Here is an 18,210-nt window from a genome sequence, read left to right as displayed (position 1 = left end):
TGGGATGAACCTATTGCAAAAGTTGATACTCATTGGAGTGGTAGCTCCTAGGATGTGAGGGAGATGCCGTTGGGAGAGAGGGAGAGGGTGGGGAAAAAAATAAGAGCAAGCTCTAGTTGTTGTCGATGAGCCACGCTGGGAAGTGCTCCACTTGTCATGATTGTTTGTCGAACGGAGCCGAGACGAACCCTCTGACAAGCTTGCTGGTGATAATGCCGCGCTCTTTGTAGTCGAGACCCACCGCGCCGCTAGCCCTTGCCGTGCAGACCGCACGGTAGGGCGCTAGCCTACCTCGTCGCGCCACCGTGGGCTAGCTTCCCACACCACGTGCTGATGCCAGAGCTTGCGCGGTGAAGGATTTGCCCCTCTACAGGGATCGACGAGAGGACATTGGCAATTGTTGTTTCTCTCTCTATTTTTTTTTAAGGGAGGAGGTTTAGAGGGACAGAGAGGTGGCAGAGATAGGAGTTGACAGCAACACACTTTAGATGTGGACAAAAAGGTACACGTGGCGTTCAATCGAAAAAGTTCGCCCGGACGCGTGTATAAGTAGCATTATCGTTTTTTATTTTCCTCTTGGGTGGATGCAGTGGTAGCAAAATGACGTGCCGGATCATCCTCGTGGAATGGGCAGGCCGGAATGGGTTTGGGCCATCCAAATTCCGTTTTTTATTTTCCTCTTGGATGGATGCAGTGGTAAGCAAAACGGCGTGCCGAATCATCCTCGTGGAATGGGCAGGCCGGAATGGGTTTTGGGCCATCCAAATTCCAAATAAACCGTAAACGTGTGGCGCCGCCTTCTGTCGCCACCCGCAGTCCCAACGTGCCGCTATCCACGGTTCGCAGCCCCCACCTCCCTACGCGCTACCTTGGCCCCTCCATCCTGGAACGTCTCCTCCGACCGCTCGTCGCACACAGTGTCTTGTCGGAGCTGAGCACGGCGGAGATGGCAGCTCCCAGGCACCGCTTCGTAGGACAGACTATGTGCTACAGCACCAGCAGGACGCGATGGTGGTAACGAGGCTGTGCTCGACCTCGCCGGTGGCGGCAAGCAACGAGGAGTTGCCAAGGCTGATGATCGCGAGGAAGCAGAGACAAATCCTTTTGGCGTGGTGGTTTGCCAGTGACAATCCAGGAGCCCCACGCACATCCTTGTGGCGTTAGGGTGAAAGGTGGCTTGGTCGGCGGAAGCCTAGGGGTCGCCGTCGCAAGCAACGTGCACACCGATTAAGCAATCGGCTCGCCGCCGGCCGCAAGGTTTGTGGTTGTGCCCCACGAGACTCAATTTTTTTTTTATGGAAATTGGATGTTCGGTGCCATCGCATATCCAAACAAAGACCACCAAATCCCCGTGCGATTCAAGTGGACCATCAAATCCCCTTCTTCACTAGCTTGGGGTTCCTCCCACGTGGTTCGGGTGGACCATCAAATCCCCGTGTGATCAATCTCACACGTGTAATTTGCTCCCTAACACCCGAACGAAGCCTACAACACTACTACAAAAGTTATTTTTAAACCACTAGATATTATTTCTACAATTTCTATAAACGGTTAATATGATAAACCACCTAAGTAGTAGATTGCAGCCCGTACAGTTGTGAACAACTGTAAAAATCATTTTCACAGATGGTCTATTTTACGCTTATGAAAATCGTTCATTTCTACAGTACTTCAATCACAAACGGTTACATTAAACACCTGTAAAAATCGGTTATGAATCGTCTTTAGAAATAATTTCTGTAGTAATGAAAATCTTTAGCCAAACGAGCATATATGATCGTCCTAGTTGAAATCGAACGAGCAATGGAATAACGACCGACAGAAATGAGTCCACTATCTTTAGCCGAACTATCCATCTTTGTTATGAAGGGAAGTCCAGAATCATATGGTACAATCAATGATGAACTACGACTCAAGTGAGGTGATCGTACAATATGGATACAGACTACAAAGAGGGAAAAGACCACAGAAGCTACGCATTAGATGATGTGGGAAGAAAGAACAACACTACCGCAAACATTGCCACCGGAAAATGAACACAGCTGCACTGGTTCCATCTACCGTGTATGTACATCTAGCAATCCGCTAAACAAGCCAATCTGTACAAATCAGTCTCACACCAACGGCCCAGGAAGGCTTCCGTAACTACAACTAATCTCGGCTTTTAACTGGTTGCATCCTGGAAGAACTCAATGGGGATTGATGGCGGACAGTACTTCTTCGCTACAAATTTGTACTGAGAACAGAGAGGAAAGTGCATTAGTGCGGACTTTAGCACCAGAGTAGAAAACGAAGTAAACGTTTCCAATCACCAATCACCTTATGCTGACAACACTCACCTTATGCTGACTGTACTTTTCTCTAATCGCAGGAAGATGGCTTCCAGGGCCAACACAGAAAAGCCGATGTAGTACCCTTACACAACCATGCAACTCAGATGGTGTGTATTGTGTGTAATAAGAAAGTGTGGAATTCTGCTTTCAATCAAAATTAGATGCAAAGGTTAGCTAAAGCAAACATTCAGTTAACCAATGAAGATTCATCAAAAATGTAGAAGGTTGGCAGCATATACCCATGGATTCTTTGTTGGCTTAAGGACAAACTTAGCCAAGAAAACAGAAGAGGCAGCTACCAATGACGGTGCATAGCAGAGTAAGCTGTACTCCAGAAGTGACAGCTCACAAATGTAATTAGCTATGTACTCAAGATGCAAAGTTGAGCCCTGTAGAAAAAGAAAAGTTTGAACCAGTTGGTACAGACAACAGAATTGGCAAGAACTGCAAATCATTGAAGAAATACAAGTACCTCATCACATAATTGAGCAGCACATACAAATCTCCTATAGTAAAAAGAACAAAAGATTTAGTATCAGTAAGTAAAGACGTGATCATTGTTACATAAACAAAGGATACTACCTCAGAAAACATTTTTCTGTAGGTGCAGTCATCTCAAACTTCAAGTGATTCAAAACAGAAGCTTCCATTTGCAAAACCTGTTCAACTATGTGTTAGAGGATGAGGCTAAGAAAAGAAAAAAATAGAGTGCACTGAGCCATGGACCTCGTCCTTTGTGTATGAATCGTCAGTAAGGTAGCAGAGCTCTTCTACCTGAGGTGGACATATTTCTTCATACTTCCTGAAATTTGAATATATTAACAAAAACAAAATACCAGAATAGAACATAGAGAAAAAATATAAGGAAAACAGAAAGAGGCTAAAATAAACACTTTGGATCTTACGCAGCTATAAGCAAGCAAGCAACACCAAGTAATTGCAGTCTGTGCCGACTGATCTCTTTGACAGAAAGATAGCGGTCAATGTAATTGACTGTGAGGTATAGGGTTTCAGGAACAAGACGATATTCTTCTGTGACCTGAATTGAGAAGAGGTAAGAATGTAACAGAAATCTAGAGGATTGTTATTGGTTCTTTTAGTATTTCTTTTAAGCAGGAATGCTTACTTCTACAAGCCAGTCTATTAACATTGCCCTCATGTTTGTGCTCATATCTGTCTGAGTGGTTTCCACAAAATTCGTTGAAGGCCTTTTCCTTGTCTGCTGGAATTCAAACATCACAATTACAAAAGCGTAAATGTAGACAGAAATTTCTGCATCACGGAATCATTAGAAATAAATGGACAACTAGGAGCAACTGAACTCCAGCTTCATTCCAGTGCGATATTATATACAAACATTATAATGTCATGAAGCCTAGCAACACCAATTTTTTACAGCGATAAACTGCTAAAATGGAATGTGGAATTACAAAAAATATAATGATGAGGCAGAGCAGTGTTTTATAGAGATGTGAATAAATTACATATAATAGGCACTAGGCACCACCTTACACCCGCCTAGAGCCTAGCGCTTTTTAGAACACTAAGATTTGCATTGTCTTGTTCAAAGACAACGAACTTACAAAAGCTGTTATTTGAATTCTTTTTGTGCTTGCACTCTAACCAGTATAACTATTTCAGCACAAAATGATATGTACTCAATTTTGAGGTATTACGTGATATACACACTCCAGATATTACTTGATGCTCAGAGTACATATATATTAACAGAGCCACGACATGAAGAATTATCTATCACCTCAGCATCTCGCAAGTTCTTGTAAATCTCATAGGCAAGAGTTGCACACAGTTGTGGATCCTCGTGGTTGTTGTCAAGGTCAAAGATATTATCAGTTTTCATTGGAATAGGACTATGCTTCCTCCAGTTGAAGGCTGCAACAGTAAACAAATTATGTAAATTTACAAATGTTCAACACAATGCAATAAAAAGCCTAACCAGAACTGCCACCATTTCGACGGGAGAACAAACCTGCAACATCCTTACTATCAGAGATACAAAGTTTATCATTGGCCCAACAATGCAGAGAAGCTGCAATTGAGGAGTCCCCATCATCAAGGCACTCAAGATCAGAGCTTTCTATTGAATTACATGTTGACATAGCATCCTCCATGGAGACTGAATCTTCGGACAGGCCAGGTGAGCTGCCACCTGTTGTCACAATGTTAGGCACAGAAGGGCGAGAAACATTCTTCCCCTGAAGGGCACTGTCATGTTGTGATAATGCCCAATCAGACTTGTCAGAGGCCGGTTCACTGATAGAACCTCGTCCCGTGTTCACGTTGCGAAGGCTTGCAAAAGATCCTCCCTTCTTTACATCGACAATTGATTTGGTAGAACCCAATTTCTACAATACGATACAAGCAGACTTGAATTTTTATCGAATTTCTTAAACTGAAATCGTGAAAGAAAGATTACAGAAACGCAATAAATTTCATGTAACACGATGTCGAAATTTTGGAACACCTGCCCCGACCCGCCAAAACATTTCAAAAACCCAAACCCTTGCAACCTGTAACATTCCCAAAGCACCAAAATCCTGCTGCGACGAAACCGTCGAGATCCCATGAAATGTTGCGTTGAGACCGGTGGAACAACGAAACGAATTCATGGAAGAAAGCAGCCAATAATAAATTAAAAGCCCACGAAGAAGAATTCATCAAGTAGCCGTCAAATTGATCGAGAAAATTGGGGAATTTGTACGTAGGTCATTAAACACCCAGCCATCGAACAAGGGCCGCGTCAAATTGATCGAGAAGGGAGCGAAAGTCGTAACCCTAAAAATGCCGTATCAAATTGACCGAGTTTGGGTAGGATTGCAACGAGCCGTACCGCATCCGCCGCGCCTAACCTGCCCCCGCCGCCGACGACGTTGGTAAGGTTCCCGAGGGCGACGCGCTTCCCGGCCTGCGCACCCGCGGCCGCCTTCGCGCGCCCCGCGCCGCCGGCGTTCTCCGCGGTGGCATCCGACGCCGACGAGCGGAGGCTGGCGGCCCAGCTCGACATTGCGGCTGAGACGGAGGCGTCGGTTCAGCCCCGACCTTCCTCAACCAAACTGCAGCCCACACCGAGCTCCTCTCACCCGGGGCCGCGTGCCTGCCTGTTCTCCGCCCGCCGCTGTTGCCGAAACCCTCCTCGCGCCGCCGCTGGGGCGGGAGCCGCGAAGCACCGTGGAGCGCCGTGGGCGTGCTTCGAGAGCAGAAGCACGCGCCCGTGCGAGCGACCTGGCCGGGCGGTTGCTTGAGCTCGACCCCTTTCAAACATCCCACGCAGCGGACCAAGGTTTTCTGTTTGTGCAATTACGTAATTCTTTTTGTTTCGGTTTGCCATAAATTCCGGAGGCCTCAAAAGATAGTGGTTCAAAAGTTCAAAATTAACGTTTAAACTGATTTGGACAAAACTAACTAAAGCCAAAATGAAATTGACAGAAATCATACTGCAAGGAACAAATTAGTAAGGTCATATTTGTTTCAGCCGAGGATTATAAAAAAAAACTTGTAGATTGTGAATGGTAAAAAACTAGATTGTGAAAGTTGGATTTTACAATCTGCAAAAATTGGTAGAATTGGATTGCTGAATTATTACAATTTTAAAGCAAAATTGTACAATCCAACTTTTATATTCCAACATGTTTGTTTTAACTTGCAGATTACAAACTGGCTAAGGCTAAAATAAAAAGTCTTATATTGGGCTTGTTAGGGGAATGATATCAAATTGATCCTCTTTTAACTTTGGTTGGCCTTAGAACAACAATAGTGTTTTGTTGGACTAATTTGGTCGTAAATATGGAACCAAAGGACGGTCAAGAAGTGGAGCTTGAAAGCAACTCTCCAGAGGTCCAAAATCATTGAAGGAGTCAGTGAGACCTCATGATTCCAATCTCGACATCACAACAATGTTGTTTCGGTAATTTGGACGAATTTTGTAACTGAAACGAGCCTATTTAACCAAGGGCTGGAAAGAACGAAATTACAATTTGCATGAAATTTGAATCCTCTCTTTACCTCGGAATTGTATTTCCACTTCAACTTCCTTAGATCCGACTTATTCTGCCTCGAGTAGACTAGGATCGAATTATCCACAAAAATCAATGTGAAGTTATGCATCCAATTTAGTTTAGATTTGTGCTAGTACGCAGTCATATGTGTGCGCGCGCGTGTGAGAGTATGCGCGATAGATTTGTACTTAAAAAAAATTCAAACCTAGTTACTGTTTAGTCCAAGTTTTATCTCTAAAAGCTCTCTCATTATATTATAATCTTATTTTGTTTATTTATGAAATAAGTCCATTTTACTCCCTCAAACTATCACGTTTGTCCGGATAACCTCCTGAATTTTTAAACCTTCCATTTTACTCATTCGAACTATCAATACCGTTCATTTTACCCCCCGAAGTGATTTTTCTAGTTAGTTTTGATGATGTGGTGGCGGTTTCGCCACGTGGCAATCCTAGTCAGCGTGTCCAATCAGCGAGCTGACATCAGTGTTGCGCAGTAATTCGATTTTTCTTTAGAAGAATAATTCATGGAAATAGATTATTCCGAAAAATAGGTTTTATGTTTAGAAAAAAATCCAAAAATATAAAATGATTTAGATAAATGTTTTAATATGTTTTTAACTCTATTTTTATTTCTGTAAATAATATTTAATGTTTTTCTAGTGTAAAAATTATTCCAAAAATGGTAGAATAAATGTTTTAATTTGAAAAATAGTTTTAGAAAATATAGATTAATTCTGATAAAAAGTTTAAAAATATTTTTTGATAAAATAAATACTTTTAATATGTTTTGTTGCATATAAAATTAGTTTTAATTCTAGAAAAAATAGGTTTAAATCCAGAAAAATAGTTTTCGTCGTTTATAGTCGTAGTTTCGCGTCGTTTTTAGCTATTTAAAATTCGTTTAGCCGTACTTTTGTGCATATTTGAGCACATTTTTGGTACATTTTGGACATATTTGAGCATATTTTGGGCATATTTACCACATTTTGGTCCTATTTGGGCACATTTTAATCACATTTGGCCATATTTTGGTCATATTTGGGCACATTTTGGTTATATTTGAGCACATTTTTAGCATATTTGGATATATTTTGGTCACATTTTGGCATATTTGGTCATATTTGGGCACATTTGGGGCACATTTGACCATATTTTGGACATATTTAAGCACATTTGGGTACATTTTGGCATATTTGGGCACATTTGACCATATTTTGTCCAAATATGCTCAAAATGTGTTCAAATATGCCCAAAGTATACCAAAAATGTACCCAAATATGGTTAAAATGTGTCCAAATGTGATCATATATGCCTAAAATGTGCCCAAATGTGCCCAAAATGTGTCCAAATTTAACAAAAATGTGTTCAAAATGTGTTTAAAATGGACCCAAATGTGCCTAAAATGTATCCAAATGTGACCAAAATATAACTAAAATGTGTCAAAATGTGGCCAAATGTGCCCCAAATGTGGCTAAAATATGACCAAAAGTGACAAAATGTGCTCAAAATGTGCCCAAAATGTGTCCAAAAAGTACGGCTAACCTAATTTAAAACGGCTAGAAACGATGCGAAAACTACGGCTAAAAATAATGAAAACTATTTTTTTTAATTAAACCTAATTTTTCTAGAATTAAAACTAATTTTATATACAACAAAACATATTAAAAGCATTTATTTTATCAAAGAAAATATTTTAAAACATTATCAGAATTAATATATATTTTCTAAAACTACTTTCCAAATTAAAACATTTATTATAACATTTTTGGAATAATTTTACAATAGAAAAGCATTAAATATTATTTACAGAAATAAAAACAGAGCTAAAAACATATTAAAATATTTATCTAAATTATTTTAGTTTTAGAATTTTTTCTAAACATAAAACTTATTTTTCGGAATAATCTATTTTCATGAATTATTTTCTAAAGAAAAATCGAATTACTGCGTAACGCTGATGTCAGCACGCTGACTAGGACTGACACGTGGCGAAACCGCCACCACGTCATCAAAACCACTGAGAAAAAATACTCTGGGGGTAAAATGGACGGTATTGATAGATCGATGGAGTAAAATGAACGATTTAAAAGTTTAAAGGTTATCCGGATAAATGTGATAGTTTGAGAGAGTAAAATAGACTTATTCCTTTATTTGTTAAAACAAAAGTTGGCTGCCAAGTTGTTTTCGCGCATGGATTTCTTTAGCAATCACCCCTCTCAGCATCTCCATCGTGTCACCAACTTAGAAACAGCTTGAGTGCTCGATGAGCTAGGGTTTTATTGATGCTGGGGGGCACTGGGGCTCGTCTGGTATCAATGTGTACGGTCCATTTTGCATGCAAGGGTCCAGGACGGAGTTTGCATATTGGCACTGAAAATGAGTTTTGCACCTGATATTTTCCCCCCATTAACCCAGATAATGCTCCATGCACTAAATAGGCAACAAACCTCATGCAACATTCTTACAAAGCTCCCGAGAATATGAGAACGGCAGAGGAAAGCCATGGAAACATAATAGGTGAGAAAACAAGAAAAGAAATAAAATGCCACGCCACACTGTAAATGAGACCAAGTGTCCTAGGATTATTTTGCAAAGCCGCGGACGTCCTAAACAAAATAATAGATTTCGCCGGCCTAGGAGGGTGCAAAATCTTATACTATGTAATGTAATGTAATTCAATACACTTGTCAATACTAACATACTTGATAAATGGTTTAGTTTATCAGTATAGTCTATTCTTTATGATGCAAAGGATTTAGTGTTCATAAGCAGAGTTTCTTTTCCATTTACTGGAAGTTCCAGCCTGGACTAATATAGTAATATGGCCATAGTCAACAACATTTCAAATCCCTGCTTTGTTAACGATTCATAAAATGGGTGGGAATAAAACAAAAACGGTTGTATTCAGTGGGTCATAAATCAAGCTACTCCTATCATGGTTTACATAATGGTGACATGGTAAATTACACAGGTAGACTACAGATGCTAATCATCATGCTTCACTATGCCTTGGAGCAATAACTAATCAGTACATTTTTGGAGATCATGTGCTCTAATGCAAAGAGCACGTCAGAGATGGAGATTGTATAACACTTCCAGGGTGCTCACTAGGGTCTCCGCTCTACTGGTTAACCACATCAACTGACCGGAGTTAGCTGTATGTTTCAGACCGTTAATCGATGACGTAGTTTGGATTAACTGCCAATATTCTGCTCTCCGATGCTCTTCGTGCACCACTGCCGTCTGCTGCTTCGGCTGCTGTGCCTTCATCTATGACTATAAGATGGCCTTCCCGTTGAATAAGCCTCTGCATATGCAGATAGATGCATGCAAAGACATTCATGATGTAATCATATTTGAGTTTGTTTTGTTGAAGTAAAGGATGAATAGTAGATACAATTTTGAGTAACCTTTTAGGATGGAGTTTATGTTCGGGAATTTGCAAACTATACCACATGTATGAACAAATGCAGAAGGATTACCTCTATGATGGCCTTAACGCACTTCACTTCTTCCTTCACTTCTGCAGTAGAACTATATGCACCTTGGGCATTCTGCTGCTCAACATACCAGATGATGAGATCCCCTTGTTTCATGCCTGCCAAACCATCTCCTGCACCACAAGAGTCGAATAAGCAACATCAAAACATGTTAGATGACTTATATGAAAAGAATCTAAAATCGTTGAGCCCGAGAAACTTAAGTTGCATATAGCATTGCATCATTCTAGTGTCACATATAACATTTAATCATTCTAGTACCTCAGAAAGGTAGTCAAAGAAATTTACTGTGTACCATTGCAAAATACTTGTTCTGACTTAGTGTTATATAAGCAATGCAACATGTCGCCCAAAGTCCAGGAAAGAAAAAAGAAGGGGAAATGCTTTGCTCCTAACACCTGTGGAGCTAGATCATATCTAAATAAGTTTAGCTAACCATTCAATTCTTACTTTAAGCAACTTAAGATACACTTGTGTTCAAGTGAAGTTCAAACTTTTGAGCTGGACATTGTTGCTAGGATACAGATACATGGGCAGAGTTGAGTAACAATAAACCTACGAGACAAAAGTCATGTAAAAGAAGAATAGTTGTGTCAAGTACCATCTTTCATGACTGACTCTTCATGCTGCTGTAGTCTCATAACCAACGCTTGAGTAACTCTCTGGAAATGTTCTTCCGTTATTACCAATTTCTTCTTACCAGTATCTGCTGCTTGGTCATTTTCTAAAATTTTGGCATACAAAACAAATAACAAAATGATTAGAATTTTTTTTGATAAAAAGGATAGCCCATTTTAAGTTCTTAACAATACTGGGAACCACCTGCACTCTGTTGTTGAGGAGCAGCATCAGCTTCAGCTGGCTGTCCAGCATCGTTACCAGGAGGTACACTGTCTTCAGCATCTTGAAAGTCAGAGAGATCAACTTCACTTGATTCCACGCTACACAAATTAATAAGCTTCTGTGTTAGCGATATGACCACGAAAATATCAAATTTTAAAAAGTTTAAATAGTCAACAAACTCACCTGATGATGGATGTCTTAAGCAATCGAACTGCCATGCGGACATGGGCTGGGAGAACCTAAAATATTTCAACACCAAATGAAGCTAGTCGCAAAATTACGGAAAAGAACGAATAAACAACTGTGAGGAACTATTGACCAAGTATAAGTTGATTATACAATCCATGATACTGCAAGTGAATTAATATAATTTATACCACCGTAATAGATCGGTGCTACAAGAGACATGCAAAATGCTATATGCACGAGAATTTTACTTACAACTAATTCTAAATGACTTCGGGCAATAGCTTCTGACAACCTAATCAATGCCTCCAATTGCCTTACTGTCATCCTGTACGCAACCCTGGTACCAGGAGTACTGTCACCTCTTCGGAGGGTAACATAGGACTCAACCAGAACTTTCTTTGCTTCCGAACTCAGCTGCAATGAAATAAAGTAATAACTATAAGCTGACAAGAAGTAAAAGTCCATTTCCCAAGAACACAATGAGGCAAACCTGAGGTTTCAAAGATTTTGCGAACGCAATATAACGCTTCAATTCTGCAGTACTAAATGCAGGGGCAAGTGCTTCTTCACGTTTCTGATGGACTCTTACAATGTGATGAGCAATGTTGTAGTCAGTGTTTTCATCAGGTTCATCGATCATGATGTATACCAGATCAAACCTTGAAAGAATAGCTGGAGGCAATGCCACATTGTACTGAAAGAGTTTGAAGGAAACGAAAATTAGGTTTCAACAATTCCTTCAATTTTCATCTCATAAGATGCTGTGTTCAAATATAAACACAGATGTAAAAAATTGGAAGAGCACGAGATGAAATTACAACTTCTTATTAGCTTGGTGTACCTTGAGTGGTTTTGACTTGTCATAACGCCCTCCTGTGGGATTTGCTGCAGCCAAAATTGAAGTTCGTGCATTCAGAGTTGCCTGTATTCCTGCTTTTGTTATACTAATTGTTTGCTGCTCCATTGCTTCGTGTATAGCAACCTACAATGGATGGATGAAGCTTAGCACTGCTGAAGCTTCACATCAGTGAGAAAAAAAAGGCAAAGACAAAAACAGCTATAGGTAAACCTACCTGATCCTTAATGTCCATTTTATCAAATTCATCAATGCAACAGATGCCATTATCAGCTAACATCAGTGCACCTGCCTGCAAGAGATAATGTGGGAGCACCAAAGGGAAGACATCAGAACCAGCAAGTGACAAATAATACAATTCCAACCAGCATATAAAATACACATTCTAGGTCCTGGAAAAAATGAGCTCAATCTAGCATTTAGCAAATAAAGCATATATATTGTTCTGATGTTTAAATGGAAGCTGATTCTTTTAAGTAGACATGTTACTATGACTTTCTTATGAGCATGCATATGAACTGTTTAATGGTTTCCACCACTTTGTTAACTCAGCAATTACTACAATTCTCACTAGAACTTGGCAAGTAAGCATATGAAGACTTAATGTCTTGCATGCACTCAGGAATATTTATTGGCAAAAAATGAATTATGTTGCTTATAACCGGTAGTACCTCGATACAAAATTCACCAGTCTCAGGTTCTTTAGCAACAGTTGCTGTCAGACCAGCAGCAGACGAGGACTTCCCTGATGTGTAAACAGATCGTGGAACAATACCGGTAGTATATCTGAGCATTGGAATGAAAATCGCATTTTAAATTCTGCTACGATCGTTGAAGCAATGAACTCAACTTGTACGAGCAATTGTATCTCAGGGTACTTCATATTTCAACAAACATAATGCATACTGTTATTCATCGAAACATGTCCAAGGTTAAAAACCAACAGAAAATCCATTAGCAGACAGAAACAAGTTGAAACGCACAATAATTAGCTGAAAGGTACTATAATTAGCCCTTCCTTGTTATCACAAAGCCAAGATAGCATTTATGCAAATACAAAAGTGTTGTCTTGTGACGCAGCAGTAAAAAGTTTATATATCCAGCAAGATGCTATTCTATGATGGAGACTAAACTTTGTTCATAACAGCCTGAAAAAACGTCATTCAAAGAATGTGGCAACAAGACAACAGGATAACAATGCTTACTTTAAGAACTGTGACTTTGCACAACTTGGATCACCAACAATACAGACATTGATGTCACCTCTAAGATTGATCCCTTCATGTGTTATCTTGTGAACACCACCCAAAAGCATAAGAAGGATTGCCCTCTTTATTTCTTGATGACCGAAGACAGTAGGACATATGCTATCAACTATCTTATTAAAAAAATCAGGAGTGTTCCTTATCCTAACAACCTCATCTTCCTCTTCTTCCTGTGAAAGAGAGATGATTTGGGACGTAAGTGCTATAACAACTAACAAGTGAGAAGCAAAAAGGAAGTGATTAAGAATCTAGATCCAAGAAACCAAAAAAGATAGGAGCTTGCATAAAAGAGCAATGCAGTATTTCACAAAAACTAAAACAGCAAAATGACAGTTTAGCAAGAGCCTACAACAATTAAGGCGTTGACAGGATGTAAGGAGTTCTTGGTATGCATGTCACAAAGAAAATACGAACAACACAGCTATGGTTAAACCTAACCATAATAACTGTTAGGATGTAAAGGAGTACTTGGTATCCACGTCACAAAGAAAATACGAACAACACATCTATGGTTAAACCTAACCATAATAATTGTTAGGAATAGCAACTTGTATTCAATAGTATAACCTAAGGCAATATAGAGAGTACACAAGGGAGTACATATAAGGACTCTAACAACCTATATGTAAAGGATAAGGACTCTATATTCTTAACACCCCCCTCAAAATGTAAAGCGTATGCAATAGTGTTGCATTTGAAAGATGTGACACTAAGTAATAAACTTAGACAAAACAAAACTAATACATCCAAAATCTGTCTATTCAAAGCCATCGTAGAGTGGAGCCTTGGTAATCCTGTCGAATTAAGCCAAAGAAGTGCAAAGCGAAGCACATGAGTAGAGTAGCAACAAAAGAATGTCTTTGGTCAAGAATCGCAACAAAGCGACGACGAGTAGCAAGACAACGAACAAAATTACCACTAGAGCTACAAAAAGACTAAGATGACGCAAGAATGCCCTAGAAGCATATAGGGCTATCAACGAGCCGAGCTTGAGCGAGCTCGTCGCCTCAAACTTGAGCTTGATAGAAACTCAAGCCGAGCTCGATCCGAGCCAAAGAACTGGCGGAGCCTATAACCAGGCTTGAGCCACATGTGTATGTAGTCATGTGGCATTGAGGTTGGGCAATTGGATATTGGGTTGGAGGGTGAGGTTAAAAAAATGAACTTGGCAAAAGTGAATAGACACTGGCTTTGTCTCGATAGATAGCAATTGGAGTTAGCTGAGCTTTTGACGAGCTATTCGAGCTCGAGCTCGACAAGCTCACGAGCTTCTGGCTAGGCTTGAGCTTGGCTTGTTAGGATCTCGAGCCGAGCTTGAATTGAGCCTATTGCGAGTTGAGTTTGAGTAGCTCACCCGATACTCGAACTTTTTTGACAGCCCTAGAAGCAAAGAAGCATATGTTGCAAAGGATGTTGTGCATGTGGATGAAGTTGACGAATATGCTGAGCTCCAGGCAACCATTGCTCACCGAACGAGATGGGGTCAAGGTTGCGTCACCAGGGATAGTGAAGGCTGCGCCTGTGGTCGCGTAGCGGTTGGCAGCAGCGCAGAGCGAGCGAAGGAGGTGGTTGAAGCACGACGGGGCGGCACAGATTGGCTTCAGGCCGCGCATGTCATGGTTACGCGGTGGGAGAGCGCCCGCATGGAACGGTGCAAGCACGTGGGATGACAGCGCGTAGATCGGGAACAAGATCAAATCGAGTAGAGCCATGACTGCTGCTCAGAACGAAGAGCAGCACACCGACTATGAGGGTGGTGGTGGGATGCATGGAAGTGCAACACACAAGGGACGACGACTAGAATAAAAAAAACTCTAACCCTAGCCAGACTCTGACACTATATTAGGAATAGCAACTTGTATTCAATAGTATCCCCTAGAGGCAATATATAGAGTATATGAGGGAGTACAAGATAAGGACTAACAAATTATATGTGAAAGATAAGAACTCTATATTCCTAACAATAACTTGCTATGACATGACAAAACAAATAATTTGAAAAAGAAATCAAGAAGTATTTCTTGCAGTTTTTCTTTATTAGGAGAGACAACAGTCCATTTTCTTTTATGAAGATAATGGTAGTTTAAGAGTATAAATTGAACTTACAGTGAATTTCTGTCTCCCACTGTCATCACAATCTGTGTTCCGATCCCTAATGTCCACTTCTCTCCTGCCATCTGCCACCTAATAACATTGAAGATAAATGAGAACCTGATGATACAAATATGAACATGACACTGGTCAGAACTTTGTAGCTCAAAATAGTTCATACCTGTACTGAGTTTGCTACAAAAGCAAGGCGATAAGAGAGATCCCTAACTCCAAGGGACTTCAAGCCCTTCACACCCTCTTGGACACCTGATCCATTCTTTCGCTGAGGAGCTTCCCGACGACACTCTGCTCGCTCACCAGGTGAAGTTAGTGCCATAACATCTGGAACAGCAACAACAGTTCCAGTAAATATGACCCTGAAAATGTCAAAAACAGAAAACTCAATTAATAATGTCAATCCAAGGAGTAGGAATGACGTAACAAACAAAAACAAGCTTCCTCACGTGTCCCCAGCTCTAGCCTTCTCGACAATCTCATGCCGCAGAATGACATCCAGGGAGCGAGGAAGTGAACCAGCAGGTATCTCTTTTGATGTCTCCTGCATCCTGACCCGCTGCCAATCTGTGAATTTGCTCTCCTGTCGGAGAAGGGCCCATTTTGATCGGTTCTGGCATGTTGCGTTGACACATATTATCGGCTGAAGACAAGGTAGAAGAACCTATCATTAGACACATTGCATTAGAGAAAAAACGAAGAGATATGTTGTTCATAGGTACAACCTCAGTATACTTGAACTGCTGCTCCACATTCTTTACAACATTTCCACAATCAAGGCACTTGAAGGTGCCTTGCAATAGTTCAGGCCGCACCTCACTCGTCCGTGTCACGACACCCATTACAGCTGTGAGCTTACCAATCTCCGCTGTCCCAAGCTCTCTCAGTCTGCCATAACAGAAGTTTCAGTCCAAGTTTTTAGTAACTACCTTGCAATTCAGAATACATGTATTATCTATCAGAGCATTGCAGAAGATCTTACAAAATTAGACCATATTATCCATAACAGAAGCATATGACAAATTAATTTCAGCACTCGATGTGACCCTTTAATTCATTTATGTAAAAACAGAAGTCTGCGGTACTCATAAACATTTTAGCAAGCAACTCCATATCTTCGATAAATCCCATCAAAGATACTGAACCACGAGATATTAGCACGTTCTGTATTACTCTCACAAAGACATAACAGGCACTTCCCCATGGATAAAGCATCTTCTGGGGTGGCACGTGCGTACCTCTTGAGCATTGGGATGTTGTAGAAGGCGATGTTGATATCCTTGCTGGGGCTATCATCTGAGATGATAGGGGCACGGTTCTCGCCAGCCCGGTTCTCCAACACAAACCTCTTGCACGCATTCCTTAAGTACGGCTCGAACCTGATACAACGAAAGGGACCATATAAGCGCTCATTTCTACAGTTCAACAGGATTACAGACGCACAAATGTGTTCTCAACGGAGAGGAACCAAAATTTTAAAAAGCAAAATAGAAACGTTAAATTGGAACTTAGCAGAAATCCCGACGAATAACCGTAACGGAACATCGCGTATTTAGCAAACCAAAACATTTCAATTGGTAGACAGGCAAAAGGTTACTGAAAGCTGACAACAACCTATGCACCTCTTCCTCCATAAATACAAGAAAAAGAAGTTGAGATAAGACTGTCGTACCCAAAATCTAACCAATCAACCCCCGAAAGCCTCATCTAACCCCTGTATCAGACCCACCCAAAAACAAAAAATCTGACCCAATTTCCCTCTCGAATTCAAGTAAACGAACCAAAGCCGTCGCCTTTCCGTCCCCAGATCAAAAAAATTTCAAGCCAGACAAAAGAAGTTCCAATCTCACCTAAGGTACTCCTCGGAGATGGCCTTCTGGAGGACGTCGTTGAAGCGCATGACGTGCGCGAAATCGACGTACATGGTGGTGGACTCCCGCGACCGCATCGCCTCCATCTCCGTCTCGTAGAATGGCTCGGCCGCATCCGCCTCTTTGAACCTACAGATCAAAGAAAAATCATCCACCACGGGTCAGACAATCGGACGGTCACAGGAAAACGGCCCTAGAAATGGTCTCCGCGGCGGCAGCGGCGGCGGCGGCCGGCTCACCGCTTGAGGAACTCGAGGAAGATGCTCTCCACCCGCGCCGCCTTCTCGTCCACGAAGAACCCGCCGAACGCCTCCATCGCTGACGGCCCCTTCCGGATCCGGCCGAGTGTATGGGATTGGGGATTCGCTGTCGCGTCTCAGCGTGTGCGCATGTGCTCGCTCGAGGGTTTTGGGGTTGTGGGGAGAAGAAGGGGAGAAGGGTGGGGGTGGTCTTAGCGGGAAGGAGGCGGCGGCCAAATCTTCGCGCCAAAAGGGGCTCCTGCAGTGGTCGCGTGCACCGGGTCTGTGGACCGGAGAAGCATAACTGCCATGTGGGGCCCGTTAGCGGAAGAGCAGGGAGAGGCAACGCTCGTGGGCGGAGGAAACGGGTGGGGCAGGTGTGGTGGGCTGGTGGATTGGTCCTGTGGTTTGGTACATGGGCTGGGTTCGAATGGGCCGAGCTGATTCTCTGCCTCATTCACCATCGGTACGCTTTTAGGCCTCACCCGTGCCCGCAAGTTGTATCGCCCCTTATCATGCATTGAGAGAGTGGATAGGACTCCTTTGCGCCCTCTCAGGGATAGTTAGCCCTTTCACTTCTTTCTCATTGCATTTACACTATAAAAGATTGAAAATCAGCTAAAATAGCCATTTAAATCTAGAAAAAAAGAAAGGGATATGGGAGAGTAGAGGAAGGCAGCGCGGCGAAGTCCTACTATTTTTGATTTGTGAATTTTGGATCTCGATTTCTGGTAACTTTTCTAGACTTATATTTTTATTAGTAATTAAAGTATCACATCTAGGGTTTAGCGATATAACAGTAGTTACATTACATGAGATCTAGGGTTTAAAAAAGTAATCAGAAAATAATATTTTTCTATCTTTTGTAGTATATTGTAAAGATCAAATTTAATATGGTAGTATAGCCATAAGATGCATAGTAATATTTAGAGTACGGTAGTTTCTATTTGTCTAGATTTTATAGAATAATGATGTAGGTAATAATTATAG

The 18,210-nt window shown here is 41.3% G+C and overlaps 2 protein-coding genes across 3 annotated transcripts; both read right to left on the bottom strand.

Annotated features, from left to right (window-relative positions):
- Nucleotides 1-1,823: 1,823 nt before the first annotated feature.
- Nucleotides 1,824-5,584, bottom strand: LOC133883851 (cyclin-A1-4-like). Of its 2 annotated transcripts, none has more exons than XM_062323235.1 (11): nt 5,185-5,584; nt 4,324-4,699; nt 4,093-4,226; nt 3,460-3,555; nt 3,239-3,372; nt 3,060-3,135; nt 2,916-2,992; nt 2,806-2,839; nt 2,573-2,722; nt 2,340-2,474; nt 1,824-2,236 (listed from the first exon to the last, which is right to left on the bottom strand). In XM_062323235.1, exons 1-11 carry the CDS (start codon nt 5,356-5,358, stop codon nt 2,165-2,167), a joined length of 1,458 nt encoding a protein of 485 aa, XP_062179219.1. In that variant the 5' UTR covers nt 5,359-5,584; the 3' UTR covers nt 1,824-2,164. The 2 variants fall into 2 exon arrangements, with proteins under 2 accessions (XP_062179219.1, XP_062179220.1); XM_062323236.1 differs by having other exon boundaries at nt 3,460-3,552; nt 5,185-5,582.
- A 3,621-nt stretch (nt 5,585-9,205) lies between these two features.
- LOC133883881 (DNA replication licensing factor MCM6) lies at nt 9,206-17,426 on the bottom strand. Its single transcript, XM_062323270.1, has 18 exons — nt 17,221-17,426; nt 16,961-17,110; nt 16,349-16,489; nt 15,836-15,998; nt 15,560-15,753; nt 15,277-15,472; nt 15,111-15,188; nt 12,945-13,174; nt 12,411-12,525; nt 11,957-12,031; nt 11,725-11,865; nt 11,374-11,577; nt 11,136-11,297; nt 10,878-10,933; nt 10,674-10,792; nt 10,453-10,575; nt 9,834-9,964; nt 9,206-9,658 (listed from the first exon to the last, which is right to left on the bottom strand). The coding sequence occupies exons 1-18, from the start codon at nt 17,295-17,297 to the stop codon at nt 9,524-9,526; spliced, it is 2,490 nt and encodes an 829-aa protein (XP_062179254.1). The 5' UTR covers nt 17,298-17,426; the 3' UTR covers nt 9,206-9,523.
- Nucleotides 17,427-18,210: the final 784 nt, after the last annotated feature.

This window comes from Phragmites australis, chromosome 11, assembly GCF_958298935.1.
Source record: "Phragmites australis chromosome 11, lpPhrAust1.1, whole genome shotgun sequence".
Taxonomy (NCBI): domain Eukaryota; kingdom Viridiplantae; phylum Streptophyta; class Magnoliopsida; order Poales; family Poaceae; genus Phragmites; species Phragmites australis.
The sequence above is the reverse complement of the archived record's forward strand: the minus strand, read 5'-3'. Positions and strand labels throughout refer to the sequence as shown.

What these genes read in the sequence shown, in the direction of transcription:
- LOC133883851 (XM_062323235.1), bottom strand. Translation starts at nt 5,358, where the DNA reads ATGTCGAGCTGGGCCGCCAGCCTCCGCTCGTCGGCGTCGGATGCCACC. An exon ending in AGAACTTGCGAGATGCTGAG is followed by an intron (nt 3,556 to 4,092) that starts GTGATAGATAAT and finishes TTTGAATTCCAG; the next exon opens with CAGACAAGGAAAAGGCCTTC. An exon ending in CTGCTCAATTATGTGATGAG is followed by an intron (nt 2,723 to 2,805) that starts GTACTTGTATTT and finishes CTTTTTCTACAG; the next exon opens with GGCTCAACTTTGCATCTTGA.
- LOC133883881 (XM_062323270.1), bottom strand. Translation starts at nt 17,297, where the DNA reads ATGGAGGCGTTCGGCGGGTTCTTCGTGGACGAGAAGGCGGCGCGGGTG. An exon ending in AAGGCTAGAGCTGGGGACAC is followed by an intron (nt 15,473 to 15,559) that starts GTGAGGAAGCTT and finishes TGACATTTTCAG; the next exon opens with GGTCATATTTACTGGAACTG. An exon ending in GCGTTAAGGCCATCATAGAG is followed by an intron (nt 9,659 to 9,833) that starts GTAATCCTTCTG and finishes CTGCATATGCAG; the next exon opens with AGGCTTATTCAACGGGAAGG.